This window comes from Hemiscyllium ocellatum, chromosome 15, assembly GCF_020745735.1.
Source record: "Hemiscyllium ocellatum isolate sHemOce1 chromosome 15, sHemOce1.pat.X.cur, whole genome shotgun sequence".
NCBI lineage: Eukaryota > Metazoa > Chordata > Chondrichthyes > Orectolobiformes > Hemiscylliidae > Hemiscyllium > Hemiscyllium ocellatum.
This window is the reverse complement of record NC_083415.1, coordinates 19,308,170-19,329,685: the sequence shown is the minus strand read 5'-3', so window position 1 is coordinate 19,329,685 and position 21,516 is coordinate 19,308,170. Positions and strand designations below refer to the sequence as shown.

The following is a 21,516-nucleotide window of genomic DNA, read 5'->3' as shown; positions in this document are numbered from 1 at the left end:
AGGTTTTTTTTCAATTCTGTTGGGCCTTGGAGAAATCACACTTGGCACACCACATATAGAACATAGAACATAGAACATAGAAAAATACAGCGCAGTACAGGCCCTTTGGCCCTCGATGTTGTGCCAACCCAAGCCCACCTAACCTACACTAGCCCACTATCCTCCATATGCCTATCCAATGCCCATTTAAATGCCCATAAAGAGGGAGAGTCCACCACTGCTACTGGCAGGGCATTCCATGAACTCACGACTCGCTGAGTAAAGAATCTACCCCTCACATCTGTCCTATACCTACCTCCCCTTAATTTAACGCTATGCCCCCTCGTAATAGCTGACTCCATATGTGGAAAAAGGTTCTCATTGTCAACCCTATCTAAACCCCTAATCATCTTGTACACCTCTATCAAGTCACCCCTAAATCTTTTTTCTCCAATGAAAACAGCCCAAGTGCCTCAGCCTTTCCTCATACGCTCTTCCTACCATACCAGGCAACATCCTGGTAAACCTCCTCTGCACTCGTTCCAGTGCCTCCACATCCTTCCTATAGTATGGCAACCAAAACTGCACACAATACTCCAGATGTGACCGCACCAGAGTCTTATACAACTGCAACATGACCTCAGGACTCCGGAACTCAATTCCTCTACCAATAAAAGCCAGTACGCCATATGCCTTCTTCACAGCACTATTTACCTGGGTGGCAACTTTCAGAGATCTGTGTACATGGACACCAAGATCCCTCTGCTCATCCACACTACCAAGTATCCGACCATTAGCCCAGTACTCCATCTTTTTGTTACTCTTACCAAAGTGAATCACTTCACACTTACCAACATTGAACTCCATCTGCCACCTTTCTGCCCAGCTCTGCAGCTTATCTATATCCTGCCGTAACCTGCCACATCCTTCTTCACTGTCAACAACTTCACTGACTTTCGTATCATCCGCAAACTTGCTCATTCAACGTCTAGCCCCTCCTCCAGGTCATTTATAAAAATGACAAACAGCAATGGTCCCAAAACAGATCCTTGCGGAACACTGCTAGTTACTGCACTCCAAGATGAACCTTTACCATCAACTACTACCCTGTGTCTTCTTCCAGCCAGTCAATTCCTAATCCAAACCTCTAACGCACCCTCAATGCCATACCTCCATATTTTTTGCAGTCACCTACCAAGGGGAACCTTATCAAAAGCCTTACTAAAATCCAAATACACCACATCTACCGCTTTACCCTCGTCCACCTCCTTAGTCACCTTCTCAAAGAATTCAATAAGGTTTGTAAGGCATGACCTGCCTTTCACAAAACCATACTGACTATTTTGATCACATTATTCCTATCCAGATGTTCATAAATCCTATCCCTTACAATTCCATCTAAGACTTTGCCCACAACAGAGGTAAGACTCACCGGCCGATAGTTACTAGGATTATCCCTACTCCCCTTCTTGAACAAGGGAACCACATTTGCAATCCTCCAGTCTTCTGGCACTACTCCTGTAGACAACGAGGACAAAAAAATCAAGGCCAATGGCTCTGCAATCTCCTCCCTTGCTTCCCAGAGAATCCTAGGATAAATGCCATCAGGCCCAGGGGACTTATCTATTTTCACCCTTCCCGGAATTTCCAACACCTCTTCCCTACATACCTCAAAGCCATCCATTCTAATTAATTGTGACTCAATATTCATATCGTCAACAATGTCCTGTTCCTGAGTGAACACTGATGAAAAGTATTCATTCAGTGTCTCTCCAATCTCTTCAGCCTCCACGCACAACTTCCCACTACTATCCTTGACTGGACCTATTCCTACCTTAGTCATTCTTTTATTCCTGACATACCTATAGGAAGCCTTTGGGTTTTCCCTAATCCTACCAACCAAGGACTTTTCATGTCCCCTCCTTGCTGCTCTTAGCTCTCTCTTTAGATCCTTCCTGGCTACCTTATAACTCTCAATCGCCCCAATTGAACCTTCACGCCTCATCTTTACATAGGCCGCCCTCTTCCCTTTAACAAGGGATTCCAATTCCTTATTAAACCACGGCTTCCTCACACGACCCTTTCCCCCTGCCTGACAGGTACATACTTATCAAGCACAATCAATAGTTGCTCCTTGAACAAGCTCCACATATCGATTGTGCCTTTCCCTTGAAGCCTACTTTTCCAAGCCACGCATCCTAAGTCATGCCTCACCGCATCATAATTACCCTGCCCCCAGCTATAACTCTTGCCCTGCAGTGCACACTTATCCCTCTCCATCACTAGAGTAAAAGTCACCGAATTGTGGTCACTGTCCCCAAAGTGCTCATCTACCTCCAATTCTAACACCTTGCCTGGTTCGTTACCCAGAACCAAATCCAGTATGACCTCACCTCTTGTTGACCTGTCTACATATTGTGTCAGGAAACCCTTCTGCACACATTGGACAAACACTGACCCATCTAACGTACTCGAGCTATAGCTTTCCCAGTCAATATCTGGAAAGTTAAAGTCCCCCATAACAACCATCCTATTACTGTCACTCTTTTCCTGAATCTCTAGGACTATTAGGAGGCCTGTAGAAAACTCCTAACAGGGTGACCTCACCTTTCCTATTTCTAACCTCAGCCCAAACTACCTCAGATGGCGAGTCTTCATCCATCGTCCTTTCCACTGCTGTAATACTATCTTTGACAAGCAATGCCACACCTCCCCCTCTTTTACCCCCACCTCCGACCCTAATAAAACATTTAAACCCTGGAACCTGCAACAGCCATTCCTGTCCCTGATCTACCCATATCTCCGTTATAGCCACAACATCGAAATCCCAGGTATCAACCCACGCTGCAAGTTCACCTACCTTATTTCATATACATCTCGCATTGAAGTATACACACTTCAAGCCACCTTCCTTCGAGATTGATGCCATGTTCCTAACCTCTCTACACCCCAGGTCCTGCACCCTAAAGCTCCAGTCAAGGTTCCCATGCCCCTGCAGAGTTAGTTTCAACCCCCTCAAAGAGTACTAGCAAACCTCCCCCCAAGGATACTGGTGCCCCTCAGGTTCAGAAAGTTTTAGTCTTCTTATTAAGGAAGGTGTGCTTGCCCAGAAGAATACACCAAGACTTCTCTCAACTGATTTCTGGAATGTTTAGGTATTTGATGAAGATAGATCAAGCACACTAAGCCTATTCATCTTCAAGTTTAGAAGAATAACAAATGAGCCCAGTAAAATTAAAACTTCCTTAGAGACTTCAGAGGATACATCACAGAAAGATATCTTACCTGGCTGACAGGTAGGACTAGAACTAAGCGTCATAATCTTATAAAAAGGTCAGCCATTTAGGGTTAAGATGAAGAGAAATTTATTGTCTCATGGATAAGATATGATTACAATGCTTTACAACAGAGAACTGTATATACTTAATCATTGAGTACAATAAATGCAAAGACTAATACATTTTTGGATTTTTGATTTGACTTGATTTATTGTTGTTACATGTACCTAAGTACAGTGAAAAGTTTTGTTTTGTGAGCAGCACAGGCAGATCATAACATACAAGGACCTGCAGATCATTGTGTTTTAACAGAGCGAGGAATACAAGGTTATGGCTGCACAGGAGGTACACAAAAGCAAGATCACCATTAGATTTGGAATTAGAGATGTCCATTCAGCAGTCTAACAATGGCAGAGAAGAGGCTATTCTCGAATCTGTTGGTACATGTGTTTAAACTTTTGCCTAACTGAAGAGGTAGAAGAGAGTATTACCAGGATGGGAGGGATCTTTGATGATGGTGGCTGCCTTTCCATGGCAACAAGGAGTGTACATGGAGTCCATTGATGGGAGACTGGCTTATGTGATGGCCTGGAATGTGTTCACAACTTTCTGTAGTCTCTTCAACCGCAGAGTAGTTGCCATTCCAGGCCGTTATGCACCCAAACAGAATGCTTTCGTGAAAAGGTTGGTGACAATCCTTACGGACATGCCAAATTTCCTAAGTTTTCAGAGGAAGAAAAGGCATTGTTGTGTCTTTTTGACTGTTACAGCTACATGGGAGAACCAGAACAGATTGTTGGTTATTGCTTCTGGGACCTTGACGCTCTTGACCCTCTCCGCCTCAGCTCCATTGATTTACATAGGGGCGTGTCCTCCCACATTCTTGTTGAGCCTATGATCAGCTCTTTAGTGTTGCTAAGATTGAGGTAGAGATTGCTATCTGTGCACCATAACACCAGGCATTCTATCTCCTTCCTACATTCTAACTCGTCATTGTTTGATATCTAGCACACAATGGCGGTGTCATCTGCAAACTTGTCGATGGTGTTCAGATGAAATTTGGCCACACAATTGAGAGTGTACAGGGAGTACATTAGGGGGCTGAGGACATCCTTGCAAGCCACTGGTGTTGAGGATTATTGTGGAGAAGGTCCTGTTGACTGTCTTCTCTAATTGCAATATGTGGGTCAGGATCCAGTTGCAGAGAGGGGAGCTGAAATCTGGGTCTGGGAGTTTGGAGATTTATTTGGTTGGGATTATAGTGTTGAAGGCAGAGCTGGAGATGATACATAGAAGTCTGATATAGAGATCCTTATTATCCAGATGTTCAGTGATGAGTGTAGGGGTAGGGAATAGTGCTTTCTGTGGACCTGTTTAGGCAAATTGCAAGGGATTGAGGCAGGCTGGAAGGTTAGAGTTGATGTGAGCCATGACTAACCCCTCGAAGCACTTCATAATTATGGTGGTCAGAGCCATCTTGCAGTAGTTCTTGATACACATTGCATGTGTTTTCCTTGGTACCAGAATGATGGATGTCTTCTTGAAGCAGGCGGGAATTTCAAATTGCAGCAAGGAGTGGTTAAAGATGTCAGTGAATACTCCCACCAGGGAATCATGAGATATGGTGATAGTGCAGCAGAGTGTGATTTAAGTAGATGATCAGCCTGAGTGCCAGGGGCAGGCTGAAAGGGTTGAATGGCCTAATTCATTGCTAATACTTGCGTCAACACTAACAAATTGAGGCTATTTCTAACTCCCTCAGACCACTCCAGATGAAAATACATCATCACATTTGTAAAATTAATTATAGTTTGAATTTGATAAAATTGTGAATTACCGTTAAAATGAGACAAATCCACCATGAATGCTCACCAAAAAGAAAACACAACAATAAGGAGAGCATTTGTTCTGTTCACTATGTACACTGTCATAATATAAATATTCATGAATATTTCCTTTATTGTATTTACAAGAAAATTCTAAACTCATTATTTTCAAACGTATTTGTGATTTTATTTTTAAAAATCGACTTGTGAAAATTTTCATAAATCCATTTATTAATTTATTATTTACAGTAGCAGAACAATTCTTACAGTCAAATAAGGTATCTATAATTTACAAATTGTGACATTTTAATTAAGTTCATAATTAAATCTATTTGGTACACTACCTGCTACGAATGTTTTAAGTGGATTTAAATATTTGGCTATTCGTAATCCTGTCCAGAAGAAACTATTGGTTTACAGGATACATTATTTATCAGCCTCATCTTGCATCAATAGTTCTTGGACATTAAAAACATAAATGCTATTACAAAACATGAATTTGATTTTGTTTAGAGAATGGTTTGTACTCACATTCAATTATTCTTAGTTTGTTCTAATAAGTCAGTCTAACCAGTTAGTCATAAACTGGACAAGGTAGTGGCATAGAAGTATTGTCACTGGACAACATACCCAGGTTCATGGTTTGGGGAACACAGGTCCAAATCTGACCACACAGGTGAAAAAAATCTGAATTGAAATAATAAACTGGGAATTAAAAGTTAATTAGCTGTTGTAAAAAAGAATCTGGTTCCCTGTTGGGGAAGGGAAAAAAAATCTGCCATTTGGTGACTCCATCTCAATGGCAAAACGCTTGACTCCTACAATCCCTACAGTGTGGAAGCAAGCTATTCAACCCATTGAATCCACAGTGACCCTCCAAAAAGCATCCCATCCAGACAGAGCCCACTGTCCTACTCCTGCATTTTCCATGGCTACGCCACCTAATTTACGCAATTTAGCCAGGCCAATCTGCCTAACCTCTCATCTTTAGATTGTGGGAGGAAACTGGAGAACCCAGGGGAAACTCATGCAGACACAGGGAGAACATGCAAACTCCACACAGGGGTGGAATCGAACCTGGATCCCTTTTGCTGTGAGGCAGCAATGCTAACCACTGAGACACTGTGCTTATCTTAAAGGATTTAGCATACGATAGAGTTATAGCTACCAGTAAACATGGCAATGAACGGAATTAAACTGAATGAATAGACTACAACCATTAACAGATCAAAGCACCAGAAACAACAATGGCACACATGAGCCTGTTGAAAGTACAAAGACCTCCTCAGTAACATTTGAGGACGTATACCAAAACTAGGGGACCTGGCTCACAGACTGGTCAATCAAGAAATCATTCTCACGGAATCATACTTTATAAACAATATGCAGAAGTGATGGGTGTATAGTGGGAGGGAACTGACCTTGGAATCTTCAACACCGACTCCAGACCCATGAATTCACATGTCATCAGATCATATGTGGACAAGGAAATCTCCTGCTGGCTATAACCTATTCAACTCTTCTGCATGTTGAACACCAATTTGGAGAATGCACTGAGGGTGGTGGAGGTCCAGACAAACTTTATGTGGACGATTTCATTGTCCATCACCAAAAGTAGTTTGACAGCTCCATGACTGACTAAATTGGCTGAGGCTGAAAGGACATAGCTGCTGGATTGTATATGTGGCTTGTGTAAGGGACCACTAAGAGGGAAGAATGGCCTTGAGCTGGTCCTCAAAAGCAGCATATGCATCTGTCCATTACAATATCAGTAGGAGTGACCATTAAACAGTCCTTGTGGAGACAAATTGCCACCTTTACACTGGAGATACTGAATGCAACAAAGTAGCATGCAACAAAGAGATAAGCAATGAATCAGACCTGAGCTCTGCAGTCCTGCCACATCCTACTCACGTGCCAATGATCGTCTCCAAAATCACACAACACCAGGGTTACAGTCCAATAGCTACCTGAAGGAGCAATGCTCCAAAAGCTAGTGCTTCTGAATAAACCTGTTGGATTATAACCTGGTCTTGTGTGACTTTTAACTTTGTCCACCCCAGTCCAACACCGGCTCCACATCATCTCCAACAAGAGAGACTCCAACTATAATCCCTTGACATTCAATGTGATTACAAGAGCTCCATTTCCCTTTGGTGGGGTTTTGGGGAGGTGGGGGAGGGCGCACCCTTGGCTAGAAACTGAACTGGACTAGCTAAATAAATATTATGTATTATGGCTACAAGAGCATGTCAGAGGCTAGGAATCTTGGAACATGTAACTCCGCTCCTAACTCCTCAAAACCTATCCAAGCTTACCTTTACAAGGCACAAGCCAAGAGTTCTCTCAACTTGGTTGGATGAATGCAGTTTCAATAACATGAGAAACTCAAGACACTATTAAAGACAAAGCAGCTTGCTTGACTGCCATTCAACACCTTAAGCATTCACTTATTCACAACTGACACACAATAACTGGAGCGAATACCATCTACAACTTGCCCTGCAACAATGTACGCTCTTTAGACAGCATCTTCCAAATCCAGGAACTCTACCGAATCAGGGACAAGGACAATATATACAAGGAAATACTACCATGTGTAAGTTCCAATCCAAAACACACCATTCTCATTTGGAATTATATCAATGTTTCTTCGTTGTCATTGGCTCAAAATTCTGGAACCCACTCTATCTATATAGCATAAATGCAGTGGCTCATGAAATTCGATCAGCAGCACACACTCAAAGACAATTAGCCATTAAGTAATAGTTTGAGACCCAAATTACCTTAGCTGAGCAGTATACTGCTCTTTGAATCAAGATATGTGGAAGCTGGATCATATATGTTAATATGCATGCACAGCTCCCCTCCCTAATATCTATCTATTTTAATGATATTGAAGGTCCAGTCATTTATTAGTGAATGGTTTTTGAATGAGTTAAAATTGAACACTCTGTTAAAACACAAATTACAATATCAGATTTCTTTTAAAGTTATGTAGCACCAGTTGCAGTGATTCAGTGCAAAATTCATAAAGTTTTAGATTATCTTCTGGTTGCAATCACATACTACTTCTCAGAATTGCGTGCACATTTATTGGTGAGTTCGAGAAGTGATCCTGCCATTCTTATAGCATGTGGGCGTAACCAATGGAGTGTCATAAGGATCAGTGCTGGAGCCACAACTTCTTGACAATATCTATTAATGACTTTGATGAGGAAAGTGAATTTATAACCCTCAAGTATGCAGTCAACACAAAAGTAAGAGGGAAGGTAAGTCGTGAGAAAGTCGCGGTCTACGGACAGATATAACAAATGAATGAGCAAAATCTTGGCAGATGGAACATAACATGAGAAAATGTAAGATTTTATGCTTTGGCAGAAAAGAACAGAGGAGTTGAATATTAAGACTGCAGAAAGCTGCAGCACAGAGGCACTTGGGGTTCCTCATGATTAAATCACAAAAACCTATCATCCAAGTTCAAAGAGTAATGGGGGTAGGCAAATGTAATGCTGACTTTCACGTCAAAGGGAAAGGAGTATAAAAGTAGGGAAATCTTTCTTAAACTGTACGAGGAACTAGTTACGACCATAGCTGGAGCACTGTGAACAGATTTAGTCCCCTCACCTAAGGATACATTGACATTGCAGGCAGTCCAGAGAACGTTCATTGGGTTCATCCCAGGTGTGGATGGGTTTTTCTTATGAGGAGAGGTTGAGTAGGTTGGCGCTAAAAGACTGAAAGGCAACTTGACTTAAACATATAAAATTCTTAGGAGGCATTCACAGGCTAAATGATGAGACATTTAGTTCAGTGGAGGACCAAATCTCAGAGCAAGGGCTGACTCTTTTGGACAGTGATGTTGAAGAACCTCTGCTCTGAGGGTAGTGAATTTGTGGAATTCTGTACTGCAACAGGGTATTAGGCTGGAGCATTCAGTATATTCAAGGCTGAGACTGTCAGATTTTTAATCATAAAAGAAATGGAAGGTTATAGGGAAATAGCAGGAAATTGGATTTGAAGAGTGTCAGTCATGATTGTGTTTAGATGGCAAGCAGACTCAAAGGGCTGAATGGCCAACTTCGATCCTACATTTTATTGTATTACAGGAAGCCTGATTAAAAAATAACTATAATGTGACATTTCAATTACCTGTTTTAATGAAATCATTCCGGGTATTTTCACGAAACTTCAAAAATTCATTTTCCATAATCCTTCAAAATATACATTCTCTTAGAAATATTAAATATGAATTGCCTTTGTAAAACTGGATTTAATTTCTAGCTGCTACGTTGATATCTGGGCTTTTTTCCATGGATCATCTGGATTACAAGGTCAGTAACATAATCACAATGCAAATGTTCGCTTTAGAGACAAACAAGAGCATGGGAGAATCTGATCAGAATCAGTGATGAGAGATTATTGACTGTCTAGTTTATCTCCATGGATGCTGAGTTCTTCTAGTTTTTTTAAATAAAACTTACCGTCATCAGGTGTACTAAACACATTAGGATTTTTTTGTTCATGTACATTTGAATAATAATTCAGTATTGGATCAATTTAGCAGACAAATGCACTAACAACGAATCAACAAATACTGCATTTCATACCAGTGCTCAGTTTCCCAAGGTGAGCCGATGGTAGAATTAGATCTCAACTTACCTTTGTCAGAGAGGAAAGACAAAATCCTTTTGCCTCTTTTTTGCCAGCATGTGTGTTCAGGAAGTTTCCAATGGCGAGGAGATACTCAAGCACTACAACAAACAACTTACTCTCCAGCAATTGAGTACATGCTCTGATTTTCTGCATGATCAGCTGAAACAGAAGAAAGTTACAAAGATTAATGGAATGTCATGCCACGCAAAATTCAAAATCACAGCTATCACTTCAGAGACAGATCATCATTTCATCACCACTAAAGTCAAAGCTGTGTAAAAACAATTCACGGAAACCCAAAAGTTGGAATGAAGACTTATTTAAATAAAATAACCAGGTTGAATTGGAATGCAAGTTGTTCATTATTGACCGGATGGACTACAATCTATAACCAAGCTCTTCCAAACACTAGCCTGACCACAATCTCAATTTGAAACATCATGACAAAGGTTCATCCAGGATTAGTTCACATATACTACAAATCTCAACAAAATGAAAATCAGTGTGGAAGTGGAAACAGCACCTTCCGATCACCAGGAAAGCCAGGTACGTTCATTGCAAATCTGACAGAAAATATAAAAGCATCACAGCTGCTGGACAAATAGGACTAACTGGGACTTGTGATCCTCCCCAGAATGTTACTGATGCACAATAACAACATCTAGTGACACAGGCGATGTCTGAGAGAATTGGGCGATAAGTGTGGTGAGGCCTACCTCGACATTGAGATTATCTCGCCCCATCTTCAATGCTTTTCATCAGCAGCAGGGTTGAGATTCCCACTAGGCAGTGGTGAGATGTCAATCAACTGGTAAATGGCTTACTAACAACCAGAAATCACCTCACTAACATCCAGCCTCCTAGTTAACCAAACTCACCAAACAAGTTCGACTTTAGGCAAACTCAACACAGAAACCAAAGCTGGTGTATTCAGCCTTCTGCTTGCTCTGAATGATCTTCCTGTTGGAAACCAAGCACCAATGCCTTAGGACATGGTCCATGCCACCGGGCACAAGCATCCCACATCCACAGACATTGGCTTTCAACATGTGCCAGTGCTTCAGATCCCTCATGGTGATCCACTTACTCTTCTGCACTTTACTGCTGCATTTTGGGGTGCACCAGCAACTCTTACTGTGATGTTGCAAGGACAGTCTGGGACACACACACAGCTCATGCACCGAACCAGACTGCTTCTCCAGGCTCTTTGCTCACTGAGACAGCACTCACTCACTCACTCAGAGTCTATCTAGCTGCTCACAGCATGTCAATGTTGCATTGCCAGGCCTTGTCAATTTGAACTTTGCCCTCTCAGAGATAACAGAGTCACCGTACTGTTGTTCCATCTTGCTAGTTGGTGCGGACACAAAGCCAGGAAACTTGTCAAGTCAAGGGGAATAGCATTCATTCAGTCAGTCTGAACACTGTAAGTCAAGAGCAGCCTGATAGCAGTCCAGGCCCTGCTCGGTCTGGTCAGAGTCAAGATCTTCTCTTTATAAGGGGTGAGGAGCCAAAGGTCAAGCAAACACACCACTTGTATTGATTTTTTTCTACCCTTTGTGGGCTGTTTTCCTCCTGCTGCAGAAGGATAGATGCCCCGAGCTTCAGGAAATGCAGAGAGTATGCAGGATTAGTGGTATTGGGAGTTGGATGGATGACAGTCAGTGAAAGAAGATATTAGAGGCAATTGTAAGAGGGGAAGATCATGAGCCTTGGTGGGAGGTGGGTATAGTGGCAAAGATAGATTAAGGGTGAGGTAGCAGAGAGAAGATGGTAGCACTTACCATGGCAGAGTGGACAAGGTCATTACCCTTTTTACTACAGTACTGGGCATTCCTCCAGATGGCTGAGATTGCACTGATGTGGATGTCAAATTCCAATCAGGCTGGCATGGTTTGGTGTTCTGGCCTTCATGACCCATTTTCAGGATAGTGGGTATTGTGTCCCTGCACTACCTTATCCACCAAGACCTCTAGGCCCTTTCCACAATGCAGTGTGCCTTCTGCATCATGTCTGGGAAAGTATTAGCAACTGGGCAGGGCAACTTTGGACTAACAATGCTCATTCGCTGCACAATGACACTTTAAATCTAACACAACCAACAGGGGTGCTGGTGCATTCTGGGATTTCCTGGCAGGGTCGAGTTGTAGAGAGAATGCAACTAGCAGAGTCAGATTAGAATCCAACTTATTGGAATTTTTTGAAGGAGTCCATTGATATACTTCATGTGGATTTTCATAAGGGATTTGACAAGGTTCCACATAAAAGACTTTTGCGAGAAGTAGAAACTCATGGTTTAGAGGCCACATGCACAGAAGATTGACGGCTAGTAGGAAACAGAGAGTACACATAAATGATTCTTCTTTAAATTACAGGATGTGATGATCCTTCAGAGATCTGTGCTGGGCCCTCCAAATTTTTTTACAATATATATGAATGACTTAGATGAGCAGATCAAAGACAAATACAGGTAATCGTACATGTTGTGAAGATACATAATGAGGATGCAGACAGATATAGACAGGAGAAGTGAGTAAGCCTAGCAAATCTAATGTGGGAATATGTGAAGCTGTTCACTTTGGCAGGAAGCATTAAAAGTAGAAAATTATTGAAACAACTGCAGAATTCTGAGGTTCAGAGGCATGTGATCTAGTGCATCAATCACAAAAAAAAAGCATGCAGATACAGCAAATGGTTGAGAAGGCTGATAAAATGCTATCCTTTATTACAAAAATTGAACTTAAAAGTAAGATGTTATGATTCATTTATACTGGATCCTGATGATGTTGAATAATGTGTGCAATTTTGCTCTCCTTATTTACGCAAGCGTATAAATTCTTTGGAGATTATTCAGAGGGGGTTCATTAAATTAATAGCACCAACAAATGGGTTATCTTATGAGGCAAAGATGGACAGGCGGGTTTTATTTCCAATGGAATTAGAAAAGTGAGGGGTGAATTAATGGCAAGAAGGGTGTGGAAAAGATGTTTATTCTTGTGGGTGAGCCCAAAGGGAAACTGTTTTAGAATGAGAGGTCACCCTTTTAGGGCAGTGACAAGCAATTTTTTTTTCCTCTCAACGTTTGTGCAACTATGGAATTCACTACATCGGGAGGCAGTAGAGGTAGGTCACAAAGTGTTTTTGAGGGGTGCAAAGATTAATTCTTGTTTGGCAAGGCAACTGAAGGCAATCGTGGAAACGTGAGAATGTGTAATTCAGAACACATATAGATCAGCCATAACCTTATTGAATGGCACAGCAAGCTTAATCACATAATTTTGCTCCTAATGTATATGTTTGTATATAATCTGACCTTTCTCTTCAAACTTGGGGCAGGTTGAATTCAGCCCCTTTCATGCCTGACATGCTGCAATATACCTATCCTTTTGAAACAGCATTTTAATCAACTTCCTATGGGCTGGATTTGATGTGCCATTGCTGACTGTGTTTTGAGGTTGGGGGTGGTGGTCATGGTTGCCAATAAAGCATGGTTGATCCTCAGTCCAGGGCCCTTCCATCTAGCCCCAAGTTGATCCCTATAATGCAGGAGCTGGGTGTGTAACAAAATAGTCACCCCACCATCAATATGCAAATAAAAATATGAATGCTCAAGTGAGCCTTTAAAAGCTCAATTAACCCCAATAGTATGCTACCCAAACTATATGTGTAAGTGGGTGGGAGTGGGCAACTTATTTTATTTTGAAAGCAATTTTAAAGGAGTGGGAAGGAGGTGGAGTTTAAGATCTTGGTGCATCAAGGGAAGCTCTTTACTCTGAAAAGATAGCCCCATCATTCCCTTTTCCCCTGCACCATCCCCTGTCCAGACTTTAAAACCCTCCCCTTTGTCTCAGGCTGTTAAGCAACAGTTGCCTTTCCTTCTGGGAATTCTGCCTATGAGCAATGTCCTGTGTATCACTAATATACTGAAACATCGTCAAACGTCTGCCTTTGTTATTCTAAAACTCAAAATTATTTAATGTGATTTTCTTTTACAACTCTTCAGTGCATCGTGTGGTGTGGCAAATCATGGAAGAAGCCTGTTTGCATTGTGAACAGTATCTCTGTGAATGTGAAATGTGCACAAATCTTCAAGTATATTCGGTTGCTTCAGATTTCTTGCAAAAACAGTTGGCTCTAAAAGAAACTTTAATAAGGACAAGCTGTGCATGTGATTTCGCCATTAAAGTATCTTTTCACAGGTCTTGTTACAGCCACAGTATTCTGAAGATTAATATTTCATTGCACATAAATTTGCTGTGAAATCCATTGAGCACGGACTACTTCATATTCAATTTCTAAAAACAATTAATAAAATATTTCTCCCTAGTTCTTAGAACATTGTGTTTAACTTAAAGTAATAGAATAATCAATCTAGAATGGATCTAAGACAACGGAGCCTCACTGCCACTCTGATCCTACTTACCACAATGTTCTCTTACTGAATTCTCTCAAGATGGGTTTACTAGCTGCATTCAAAAATATTACTAGGCAAGAATATCTTTATTCGCTATCTGTAGCAGTAACATGAATGTTCTTTTGAGGATATCTGCTGTTAATTATTCCTGAATTTTAGAAACACTTCCTGGACGAACACCAATTTAAAAATACAAAACTGAACAGTTGATCATGAATGCATCCGTGACAATGATGCATTGTTCAACCACAGGAACTCAAGATTAGGCAAAAGTGAGGACTGCAGATGCTGGAGATCACAGTCAAGATTAGAGTGGTGCTGGAAAAGCGCAGCAGGTCAGGCAGCATCTGAGGAGCAGGAAAATCGACGTTTCGGGCAAAAGCTCTTCCTGAAATTTCGATTTTCCTGCTCCTTGGATTCTGCCTGACCTGCTGTGCTTTCCCAGCATCACTTTAATCTTGACACAGGAACTCAAGTTCAATTCAAAACATATTAGGTATGTCTGACAGAATGGATTACTGTTATTCTATTTTAGATAATAGGTGGTCAAAGCTTCCCCATCTACACATTAAAGTAAGAATATCACCTCTTAAAGGGTTGAGCAAAATAGAAAATCACCTCAGTATTTTGCCTATTTGGATGGTCAGTTAAGTCAGTTGTCTGGACAGACAGTTTTGTGAAGCAGCGTAACGCTGATAGTGCGGGTGAAATTCCTGCACCAGCTGAAGTTACCATGAAAGACTTTCCTTTTCCACCCCCTCACCTGAGATGTTATAACTCTCAGGTTAAATTGCTGGTTTTAAGAAACACTGACATCCCAACAAAAGCAAAATCAACTCGTAACAAATCAAAATTGCCACACATTACTGATTTACATCGCTCTGCTATTTGGTTCATGAGAATGGTACTTGACCTCTGAAGATATTCATAAAGTTTGCAGCATTTACACACTAATGGTCCTTTTTACTTTCTTATATTGATCCTAAGCATGGGATGAATTATGTATGGCAATGACCACCAGAACCGTGTATGTGTTTGAATCACACATCAAGAATGCTTGGCATGCATGACAGTGAAGCAGATCAGCCGGTGTTTACAAATCTCAAACTGCTAGCTGTATCCTGCATGACTTTCCGACAGAGCTAGACTACAGACATGAGTTACAAAAGCACATATTTGAACAAAAACATGTATTAGTATTCCAACAGGCACATTATAGCATCTGAAACCCAAAAGCAGTTTTGCTCGCCAACCTTTGACACCAAAGAGTGTTTTGCTCAAGGTTTACTTTCAAATAACATAAAATACTGCCCTTACAAGTTTCCCAATGACATATGTAAAATCACACAGGAGAGAAGAAGCCCAATTCATCCACCATGCCTGACTCTTTAAAAGGGTGGTTAGGCTTGTCCCACTCCTCTGCTCCTTCCTCATAGCTCTGCAATATTTTCCTTTCAAACAAAAAAATGCATATATGCCAAATATCAACCTGGACAAAGCCCCAGGAAAGACTTCTAAATTAAACCATCTCTCAGCTTCTTTTTAGTGCTTTCATAGTACCACATCAATTTGCTGAACTGGGTTTCTTTTCTTCCCTAACTGATTACCAGTCTACAGCTTGATAGAAAATCAGGTACTGCAAACTTGAACAGATTTCCTGCTTTAGGCAGTATCTTTAATTGTTATATAGAATGTTTATTAAGATAATAAATTCTCACATATATTTCATTGGCAGGCAAAAATTGTTCTCTTCCTGGCTGGTGAGAATTGTAACTATCTTTCTTCAAGGCACTTTGTCAGTACTGGACAGGCAAGGAGCAAGTTATGCAACCCTCCAGTGTGTTGTATCATTCAATTAGATTATGGTTGATTTGTACATGATTCCATTTATTCCTCTTAACTCGATATTCCTTACCTAATAAAAATCAACTGGTTTCAATCTAAGTTGTCCCATAAACTTCAAAGCAGAGGATTCCATCCTCCTATTGTTCATTGGGGAAAAATGTGCAGATTGATTTCGGTCCTCAACAGTTTTAAGATTACATCCCTTTATTCTTCATTCCCCTTCAGAGGTGGTAGTTTCCCGGACCCTGAGTAACTGACTTTGTCTCAGGCTTTCTCCACCTGGATTCCAACTGAAATTTCACTTATTACGTTTCAGGTCCATGCATGATTGTAGACACCTCCAAGATATTCACAATTCCCCAAACTACTACTTTCACAGCATTATGAAATCCATACTCTTTTACCACATGCACATAGTTGGCCCCATTCTTCAGCAGCACTGACTCACTATATATCAAAGATGTCCTGGTTCACAATTCCATTCTATCCATTAAGCCAAGTACCATTCAACAAAACACTTAATGCTTCCATTCAGTTGTCAAGGATCACAATAACAATTCATTGATACCAATGTCCTCTCAGATTTTTCTCTTACCACTTTCAAGCTTGGAATAGCACTAAGCTCTTCTTTTACAATGGTCACCTTGTCTTTACACTCTCCAGGGGGGTAGTTAGCTCAGTTGCCTGGACAGCTGGTTTCCAGTGCAGAGTGATGATAACAACATGAGTTCAATTCCCACACTAACTGAGGTTACCGTGAAGTACTTTCCTTCTCAATCTCTCTCCTTGCCTGAAGCATGGGAACCCTTAAACCACTATCAGTCAGCCCTATCGTCCAATAGGACTACAGTGACTTCACCTTATTCTTTCTAGATCTTTTCAACAGTAGTTATCAGTGCAACATCGACAGGTTCAATCCTAACATTGTCATTAAACCTACTGACAAAACTGACACCGTATTTGTTTGGCAAACTAGCCTCTACCTTACATTGACTCAAAGGTACCTTACGACTGGCTCAAAGGTAGAAAAAGGAGGGTGCTGATGAAGGGTTTTTTTCAGACTGGATGCCTGTGACCAGTGGAGTGCCACAAGGATCGGTGTTGGGTCCACTACTTTTCATCATTTATATAAATGATTCGAATGTGAGCATAGAGGTATAGTTAGTAAGTTTGCTGATGACACCAAAATTGGAGGTGTAGTGGACAGCAAAAAAGGTTACCTCCGATTACAATGGGATCTTGATCACTTGGGCCAATGGGCTGAGAAGTGGCAGATGGAGTTTAATTTAGATAAATGTAAGGTGCTGCATTTTGGGAAAGCAAATCTTAGCAGGACTTATACACTTAATGGTAAGGTCCTAGGGAGTGTTGCTGAACAAAGAGACCTTGGAGTTCAGGTTCATTGCTTCTTGAAAGTGGAGTGGCAGGTAGATAGGATAGTGAGGAAGGTATTTGGTATGCTTTCCTTTATTGGTCAGAGTATTGAGTACAGGAGTTGGGAGGTCATGTTGCGGCTGTACAGGACATTGGATAGGCCATGTTGGAATATTGTGTGCAATTTTGATCTCCTTCCTATTAGAAAGATGTTGTGAAACTTGAAAGGATTCAGAAAAGATTTACAAAGATGTTTCCAGGTTTGGAGGATTTGAGCTACAGGGCAAGGTTAAATACGCTCGAGCTGTTTTCCCTGGAGCGGAGGCTGAGGGATGACCTTATAGAGGTTTATAAAATCATGAGGGATTTGGACAGGATAAATAGACAAAGTCTTTTCCCCGGGGTGGGGAAGTCCAGAACTAGAGGGCATAGATTTAGGGTGAGAGGGATAAGATATAAAAGAGACCTATGGGGCAACGTGTTCATAAAGAGGGTGGTACTTGTATGGAATGAGCTGCTAGACGAAATGGTGGAGGTTGGTACAATTGCAACATTTGGGCCAGGTGCTGGCAGGTGGGACTAGATTGGGTTGGGATATCATGTCGGCATGGACGAGTTGGACTGAAGGGTCTGTTTCCGTGCTATACATGTCTATGACTCTATGACTGAAAAGCACCTCTGGTATCATTTTTCTTTGGGCCATATTCTCTGGTCATCCCAAAATTCGAAAATTTCAACTTTACTTCAAACTATCAATCATTTCTTGCCTTGACATGATCCATTCTCAACTCTCCCCTACTTCACCCTGTTTGTTTTTAATTCTGGGCACACTGTTAACCAATATCCTCGTCAATTACTGTCTCCAAGCAAGTACCTTGACTACACTTCTTTCACCAAGATTTCTGTAAGGACTCTGTTCTATTCTTCCAGATTTTCCATTTCTGTCACATCTGTTCAAACAAGTGTACTTCCACACTCACACTTCCTTTACCCTCAGCTGAAATCTCTTCCCAACCCCAGATGATGGGTGTTCAACCAAGTCTGTCTGGTTTCTCACAGTTCTGTTCTCTCCTTTAATTCCCTGTCAGAAAGTGCTTCCCTTACCGTCAACTTCTATCCCAGTAACATTCAAAAGTTCATCCTCTTATCACTTTTGTAGCTACTTGCATGACACCATAATTGCAAAGGGAACAAATCCCTTCTTGACACCTTGGCCCTTTTCTCGGCCATCCCCAAATACACCTCCCATTCTCAAAGGGTCTGGCAGCAGCTGTGGAGAGAAATCAGAATTAATGTTTCAGGTCCAGTGATCGTTTTTCAGAACTGAAGAAGGGTCACTAACTCGAAACACTAACTCTGCTTTCTCTCCACAGATGCTGTAAGAAGCGCTGCATTTTTCCAAACATTTGTTTCTGTTATCTATTTCCAGCACCTGCAGTCTTTTTTTCAGTTTTTTTTTACCCTGCCTATTCTGATGGGACCTTCTAGTGCAAGTGTAAGAAATGGAAAGCTGCTGTTTTTCCTCACCTGTTCCCAGACTGTAAACATCATTCAGGTGAAACAACAAACTAACAACATTCATTTCAATTTACTATACTCTGTTCACTGCTCACATCAGAAAGATGAAATAAAATTGGATGACCTGCTTACATAACATTTTTATTCAATTATAAATGTGAACCTGAGCTTCTAGACATCTGGCATTTTATTTCTCTGCCTCACTTCTACTCTGACCTCAGACTCCTACACTCTTCAAATGAAACTCAAAAAAGCTTGAGGAACAGCATCCCACCATTCATTTAGACATTTTACAGCCCTCTAGACCCATATTGAACCTAACAGTTTATGATTAAACACTGCATCCATTCTTTCAGATAACAGCTGAACATTACAGCGCAGTACAGGCCTCTCGGCCCTCAATGTTGCACCAACTTGTGAAACCAATCTGAAGCCTATCTAACCTACACTATTCCATGTTCATCCACATGTCTATCCTCACACTTGACAATTTTATATTCTCAAACTTTACAATTTTCCTGGACACATCTGTTTCTCCACTTGCCCCATTACAAATCTCACCTGCTTTGCCCTATCATCCTCTTTTTCATTTAATTTGTCCAGTCTTCCACCCGATCACAAACACAGCCTTTTTCTTACAAACACGAACTACTGAGGATGCTGGAAATCTGAAACAAATACAGAATGCTGGGGAAGCTCAGCAGATCTGGCAGCATCTGTGCAGAGAAAAAGAGTTAACATTTTTTCATCTGGAATAGCTGTTCTAAAGAAGTTTAATTACGAAGAAGAATCATACTAGGCTCAAGATGTTAACATTGTTTCACCAGCACATGTTGCCTGATTTGCTGGAGTTCTGAGGAAGGGTCATTTGACCCGAAAAGTTAACTCTGATTTTCCTCCACAGATGCTGCTAGACCTGCTGAGCTTTTCTAGCAATTTCTGCTTTTGTTTCTGATTTAACAGCATCCGCAGTTTTTTTGGTTTGAATTCCCCAAACATTTGATTTGCTCTGTTTTTATATTTCCTCTCCCATTTTCCCTGCCCCTGTAATCATTTAAATTATGTTCTATCAATTAACTTGATGCAGTCTTGGAAGATGTTTTTGACCTGAAATGTTAATATTTTCTCACGCTCTCTCTCTTCACAAATACTGTCCGATCTCTGATTAATTCTTGCATCGTATCTTATTATTGTGCAAATTAGCTCAAACGTTCTGTTAAGGAAAGAGACAAGGTGCGAACTGCACATCACCATAAGTTGATCTGCACTGCTCCAGCATTAACTTTGTGAAAACAGTATCTCGCTCTTGACATTTCTGTAATTTACTGTGATCTGTTGCAAATGCATAATAATAGTCAATTAAAGTCATCAAAAATTAATTAAGTCTTGGAATAAAAGGTGTCTGAATTCTTCTAATGATATATTTGTTGAAACTACCAATGCCTTGACAAAAATATGAATACTTAAAGACATTGGAATCTCATTCCTTCAAGCTGCGAATTACTGTCTGAGATTTTAAAACTGTCACACTTCATGTTTTACATTTTCTTTCTTACTTGCGATTTGTGTTAATTTTTCTTTCATTCTCATTCCAGTTTTCTTTCCCCCTCCATATCTCTGATCAATCTGATTTGATATTGAATTCATCTTCTTTAATTCCAATCTCCTGTGTTCTTTCTTGTTTTTTTTCCTCTCAATTATTTAATCTCTATGGTTAAGGATAGGCCGGTTTGATCTGTTATTCACTGATGTCATTTCTCTGTGTGATTGTTGGTTCACACTTCCAGCAAATTTGCAGATATAAATTGGAAGATTTAAAGAGTGATTGTAATTCTGACAAATGCAGCACACACCACAAGACATTCAGCTCCAAAAAAAATCTGATCTCATGGTCTAGGTTCTCCAATAGGGAAATAATGGGTGCTGAAGCATACACTGAAGTTCCGTGATAGACCATTCAATGCAGCTGACATCGATTCCTCTTGTCCCACACCATCTCAATCCACCTCCTCATCTCCAACTTCCATCTGCATAACTCTGCTCTGTCCTGACTTGGCCCAACTCTCACCACATCCTGGTTCCCACAATAAAACCATCGAAAGGAACATTCTGAGCCCATCCACTCAAACACCTTTGAACTACCCTAAACACGATCCTCCCTTACATGCCTGCCAATTGTACCCCTCACCCATTTTCCTCATAAGGCCCACCACCCATTCATTTACTTCACATGCATTAACTGTCAACGTTGCTTTAGAACCTTTTGATACAACAGCTATTGTGACTGCAGTTTTAGGTACTGATCCACTCCACTGCTCCGAGAGATATCCTGAACTGAACTGCCCTTGCTTCAGCTGGGTACACACCTTGCCCAACATCTCAATTCCAGAGATGAAAGACTTGTTAACAGACAGCAAAATTCACAGCTGACCTTGGAGAAGGCTGTGGGGGACAGCTTACAGCACAGAAACTAAGTGCATGATTTTTCATGTAACCTTGCTGTAAATCTATGATACAGAGTAGAGTAGGTTTCCTTTTTGGATTATGTGTTTTATTGAGATATGACTCTTGATTAAATTTTAAAAATATAAAACAAAGGTACTAAGTTAACCTGGAACAGTGTTTT

General features: G+C 40.9%; 1 protein-coding gene across 2 annotated transcripts in view; it reads right to left on the bottom strand.

The window, feature by feature from the left end:
- LOC132822712 (formin-H) overlaps positions 1 to 21,516 on the bottom strand; it is a 127,634-nt gene that overhangs the window by 4,226 nt on the left and 101,892 nt on the right. For both annotated transcript variants that reach the window (XM_060835983.1, XM_060835984.1), the window contains one exon: positions 9,746 to 9,898. In XM_060835983.1, the coding sequence (XP_060691966.1) occupies positions 9,746 to 9,898 (153 nt within the window). The remainder of the gene's footprint in view (positions 1 to 9,745; positions 9,899 to 21,516) is intronic.